The following is a 6,152-nucleotide window of genomic DNA, read 5'->3' as shown; positions in this document are numbered from 1 at the left end:
GCGCAAAGCTTTGCGTTGGCCGCAAAAGTAACGGTACGCTTACGGACAAATTCGTTCTTAAATTGACTTCTGTACGGGTACAAAGCTTCAATATAGGAGCAAACAATATGTTGATATTGCCAAATTCATTCCACTCGAAGCTTTTTGACTGACTTTCAGCGGGAGCGAACGGCAGTATAACGGTCCGTGGACACTGGACAGATGGACATGCGACATCATAGCGTGCAACACCTCTGCATGCGGTGGCGAGATAGCGTAGTGGTATAATCCACAGCTACAACACCATTGGGTTGTGGGTTCGAGTCCGACCGAGGTCAACTCCAGAATTCCTACCCAAGTGTTGGAGATTTATCTAGGCTCCTCGCGATCTCATCCGCGTAAGCGGTGTCTGAAAAAAGCCTACAAGTGGGCCGTACTACAAGTCGGCAGTTGGGAATCACAAAATAAGGAATATCGGTCTGATGACCAGACCGTCGTAGTCGTCAAACACCATGAATACCACAAACAACAACCTCTGCATGCGACAATTGAGCATGTGAGTTAAATTACGGGTTAAGGGTGGTTTAGGGTTGGATTTAGGGCTGGGTTTGGGGAAGGCTTGGGGTTAGGATATACAAGGGTCAATTTCAGGGGTATATTTCGGGTCAAGGTTAGTTTTTGGGTTATTTAGTCACATGCTTAAGTGACGCATGCTGAAGTGTACAATGCTAAACTGTCGTTTTCCATTATGTCGCATGCTCATTGCTCATATTCGGGCAACCCAGTATAAATGCGGATAATCAAATAATTTTGTGACGTAGTAATGAAAACCACTCTGACTTGCAAACGTCATAGAACAACCCACAGTCACAGTATAGCAGAGACAAATTTGGCTTTAAATATAACTGAATAACAACACAATACGAATGAAAAATTCCCAGAGGGAGAGGATCTGCAGTCACAGCTTTGTAATGGCTGATTCAAGAACCTACCTTTATATGAAACAGATAGCGTCCACGAGCAACTATGGAAAACTAATCATTACGAAAATGTTTTGGCACATTGAGGGTGTTAAGGAGATGGAATATAAGTGGAAATATAAACACTTTGTTTGCTGCGATAAACTCGTACGCTGGTATCTTGTAAGTAAGCACAATAGCTATGGTTAATACTAGAGCCCGACGTATTATCGGCTCGCCGATAATATCGACTCGATATCACACTTTGAAAGAATTATCGGTATCGGCCATTGGATGTCATAAAATATCGGCAATTTTGTGACGTCACAACATGGTGGTAGGAGTTAGAAAACTATAATCCTTGACCGCTAGACTGGTAATATTTATGTATTTCATACAGCTTACACTTTCAATGAGCCCAGATGCAGCCTGGTTTATTTCATGTTCGAGTATGACAATGGCTGTAAAGCTGTTGGTAAAAATGTCTAGCAATTCTGCAAATGCGTCTTTTGAGGTTGATTCCACCTTATTTGAATATCGGCTGAATATATCGGTGTTATCGGTGAAAGTGGAAGATATCGGCTTTATCGGTATCGGCCTAAACCCAATATCGGTAGGGCTCTAGTTAATACTACTCATAATAGAACGCACACAATAAAATAACGATCGATTTTGTACAACATCAACTCATGCTGACAATGAGATATATTGCAATCGTAATGCATAGAATAACGGGCATTAATTCAACGAAAATTCCTACATATGTGACCGGTATACAAAATATACAGTACTGTAGAAGTGTTGATCTGGGACGTATACGCCACACGATATATGTACACATGTACATTAGGGCTGTTCAGAAATAACTTTTTTTCCGGGATTCCAGCCATTCACTGATTAAATTGTCAGGTTACCCTAAAAACTGCTGCACACCAAATTTGGTTCAATTCTAACAAGTATAGGACTCCGCAGACCCAATTAAAATTTTTAATTTATTATGGCAAATTAGAAAAAAAAATTCAAATTTTTCTGCCAACCCCATGAAATTGTTGAGCTGTCTTCAAAGACGTTGCAAAACAAATTTGAGTCAATTCCGACCAGTAGAAGCGGAGTTATGTGAGATTTTCGTTGATAAATCGCAGATTATCCACCGATCAAGGATAATCCGAAGATTATCATCGAAAAACATACATAACTCCGCTTCTACTGGTCGGAATTGACTCAAATTTGTTTTGCAATTTCATGGGGTTGGCCGAAAAATTTGATTTTTTTTTAAATTTTCCATAATAAATTAAATTTTTTCAATTTGATCTGCGGAGTCCTATACTTGTTAGAATTGAACCAAATTTGGTGTGCAGCATTTTTTAGGGTGACCTGACAATTTAACCAGTGAATGGCTGGAATCCTGAAAAAAAGTTATTTTTGAACAGCCCCAATGTACATGTACACTTTGTACAGATGATGTTAGCCGCGTTCCGCTGTTGCTTCAACATCCACACTTGAAAAAAACGCGAAATATTCTTTGTTTCTCGTCGCTCTTATGTACACGGTATAAGGGACGTTTGGATCAGCGTCTGTAATGACAGCCAGTAGCTCGTTTCCACCGCATGAATTTTTAACCACGGGGCCTGCTGTAGCTGGGTAGTCCATCAAGCCCTTGAAAAGAGAAATGATTTTTAACAAGTATACTGTGCAAATAATGAATAGTAATGGGTATGTATACAATGATTGGGGCATTTCCTGAAATGAAATAAATTCCAGGTAATTTCAAAACGCAGTATTGGTTATTTAACGGAACGTTCATGAAATTCGTATACGCGGTGGTGATTCATATCTATGAACCGATAGCAAGAATTCAGGAAGCCAAAACCCAATCACAGGAAAACAAAACGATGAATCGAGAAGATACGAACTTTCCTCACTTTGGTGAGTCATACAGCTGCATTTCTGTTGTCACCACGGTAAATTTGAAGTTTATAAAGTATTACAAATGACGATCAGTGTGGTAATGGCACTATGCTTTGAATTACCTCGGTTTTGCATTAGGCTACTAAAGTCTCGCCCTCTTAGCGGTATAAAGAAGCTAGCCAATATTGACTTCAGGGCTATAGCCTATTCCACACGATGGTCCAGACGTTGCAGTGAATCAAATTGATCACGATTGTTGGGATGTGGTTTATGATCCGATTCTGCTGTTTCGCGTTAAAAGTATTCTTGGTTTTCATTGGAAGACTCTATTGCTATTTGCATTTACATGGCATTTGCAGCATTTTTACTTTTACGCAAATAGTATGGTATTAATATGAAGAGTCCCTGCAGAATTGTATACCTTGGGTAAGTAGTAGACCTGATATTCATCAGCTCCATCCAGTGCTTGCCATGATACCAGAATATTGCCTTTCGTCTCCTGGAAATGAAACGCTTAAATGATCCATATTAGACAGCATCGCCTATAATAATAAGTTGGAGTTACAGGTATACAGGAAGTCTAGGTATACCTTGTTTCGGGAGAGCTGAATTCTATTCTTTAGCGGTCCATTCGGTTTCGGCGCGTAGCTACAAAAGAAAGACACGAGTGCAAAATACATTGATTAGGTTTACTGCGAAGGAAATCATTCACCTATTCGCCATCAAGCACTCTTTCTGCAAGTATTCTGGAAAAAATGAAAATTCGATATTCTCCAAGTATTCTAATGTCCTGCACCAGAACAAGCGACAATGTATTGAAGTATTGTTCAATTATGGTAGCAAGATTGAACATTCGAGTGCTGGTGGTACATATAGTATGAAAGTGTCGATAATTTCACGAAAACTGCAGCTTGGGTATACGGGCTCTCAGTTAAAATGCTGCAAATTCGGGTCTAAAACTAAAGCCTCCTCGTTCCAACCCAAAGAGACCCATTTACTATGACGCGCTGATAATGAAAATATCAATCCAAATCTCATCCTGGTTGATATTTTCGCCAGTATTTGTAGGGCTGGGCAAAATCGAGTACCTGAGTGATTCGATTCTGAATCACGTATTATGCTTCGAGTCGAGTATTCGAGTATCACTCATTATGACGTCACAACAGAATGTACTGCGTCAAAGTTCAAATATGTACCTTTTATGCCACCACAAAGAACAAAATGCCTGTTCTCCGTCAAATTAAAGATACATTGGTATTTCTTTGACCATACCGATTTCACTGCGCTTCTTGACAATGTTGTGGAAGGATCATGATTTCGGAAATGTGTTGTTTCCAGTAACCTTCGTTGCTTTGTAGTATGTCTCGTATGCTGCGACACGATTAATCAAGGTTTCAAGGTTTTCCTCAGTGGAAAATAGTATCAAAACTATAATTCTAGTTAGTAAATTAACTTTCACTTGCGAAAAGCGTATAATTTCAGTACTCGAAAAAATCGTATTTTACTACTCGACTCGAATCATTAAAATTAAAACTCGATTCAGATTCGAGTATACTCGAATCATCGTGCCCAGCCCTAAGTATTTGACACTAACCGCCTTGAGACATCCTCTGAAATCAACGATATTATGGCCGCACAATGTACCGTTTGTGATATGACTAGACTTGAGTTTGCGTGCATCTTACATAACCCCGGTAAAACATTCCAGTGAGAGACAGTGCTGCTGTTAATTAGGGGATATTTCCTCTTTATACCAAAATGATTATTTAGGATAGCCTAAGACTAAGACCTAAATGTCTGCAGCAGAGTTGATCTACAATAGGAAATTTTCCGCTATTTTAATAATATTACAATTACAGCTGCACGTTTTTCATTTATGAATATAATAAGAATTTACTGAATTCACAAAAATACAGAATTTAACTTAAGTTAGTATGAAATACAACAGAAATCATATTGAGTTGATATCAAATTGAAGTTCATCCTCACAAGCACGAGAATCGAAAATATCTGTTCACCAAGCTTGGCTAGTTTCGCATTGCACAGTTCTTCTGTAGCATTTTCAGCAAAACTGTAAATTATATTGGCACTAAAATTTGAGCTTAGAAATATTTCACATATTAAAATAAAATTAGATTACCGGCATTTTTCTCTGATTAGAAAACTAAATAATTCTAGATTTCTAGTTGTCCAAGTATGGTCTACAGCAGATTCAGGATCTCACTGAAAGGTTTTCCTTACTCAATAGTAACAATAAGCTTACAGCGATGTATGTCAGACAACTTTCATATCATAAGAATAATCATACTGGGAACGTATTCCTTCATTCCTAACTCATATCACATATGCCTAGTCCAGTTAACACTTATTCAATCTGATACGATTTTGTTCGCAAGATGACTATCCGACCCACTCACCTTCTTCCGGCTTCGAATGCGACAGAGACACCAGTGCAAGCAGCACCGCAAGCAGCAACATCATACCTCTTGTTAACTATAGATAGAACCTATACGCGCATATGCCAGTAAGTTGTATTGCTACATATCTGACGATACTTTGTTTTATGACACTACGCGTATCCTGTGACTAAGCTCGCGAGGAGAATGACAAATATTGACCGCACGTATACAACAAGTCATCGGAGCTACAATCACCGGGCCCCTACTGCTCGAGGAAAACTAAGGCCTTCATGAATTCAAATAAGGCCGTGACAATGTATCATTTGGAAATATACTTGGGTAATTGGATAATTCTCGTTGACGAATTAGGCTAATGAGCACGAAATGTCGGTACCCTAATTTGAATCTAGTTTTTTTTAATGCCTATATGCTCTAATTTAAATTCTAATCTCATTTTCGGTCTTCCTGGCAATGCTACAGAACAACTATGTATCTTGCGAAACGAGTCGAGCTTGTTGTACAAAAATTTGCCATTCTCGCGCTTATTAGAATGATCTCTGACTTGAGATGAACTGTACTCTACTTGAATTGATTTAAGGCCCTCCGCACATGTCGTGTTCAGGGAATGGTCAGTTGTAGTCTGCAAACACCTCGTAACTCGTTCGTACTCAAATCAGAGTTCAAATCATTTTGATTGTTGGCATGTAGCGATATACCCTCGAGAGAAGCAAAGCTTGTTAAGAGCGCAAAACAAATTTCAGCCCCAATTCTGTTGTAAACGGGTGTGTGCACTGTGCAGTATATGCACAGTGTCTCAATTAACTAGAACTAGTAACCAATAATAAATAACATCCGCTAGTCAAATAATCGTCCCCTGATGCTACGTATCACACCGGGACATTGCTGA

The 6,152-nt window shown here is 39.0% G+C and overlaps 1 protein-coding gene across 2 annotated transcripts; it reads right to left on the bottom strand.

Annotated features, from left to right (window-relative positions):
* Positions 1 to 784: 784 nt before the first annotated feature.
* Positions 785 to 5,422, bottom strand: LOC145437730 (uncharacterized). Of its 2 annotated transcripts, XM_080315014.1 has the most exons (6): positions 5,264 to 5,422; positions 3,559 to 3,592; positions 3,437 to 3,494; positions 3,268 to 3,345; positions 2,388 to 2,594; positions 785 to 1,777 (listed from the first exon to the last, which is right to left on the bottom strand). In XM_080315014.1, exons 1-5 carry the CDS (start codon positions 5,325 to 5,327, stop codon positions 2,403 to 2,405), a joined length of 426 nt encoding a protein of 141 aa, XP_080171140.1. In that variant the 5' UTR covers positions 5,328 to 5,422; the 3' UTR covers positions 785 to 1,777; positions 2,388 to 2,402. The 2 variants fall into 2 exon arrangements, with proteins under 2 accessions (XP_080171140.1, XP_080171139.1); XM_080315013.1 differs by having other exon boundaries at positions 785 to 2,594; positions 5,264 to 5,421.
* Positions 5,423 to 6,152: the final 730 nt, after the last annotated feature.

The sequence above is a fragment of the Botryllus schlosseri genome, chromosome 4, assembly GCF_051294905.1.
Source record: "Botryllus schlosseri isolate E-star chromosome 4, Bs_hap1, whole genome shotgun sequence".
Lineage (NCBI taxonomy): Eukaryota > Metazoa > Chordata > Ascidiacea > Stolidobranchia > Styelidae > Botryllus > Botryllus schlosseri.
This window is presented reverse-complemented; position numbering and strand designations above follow the sequence as displayed.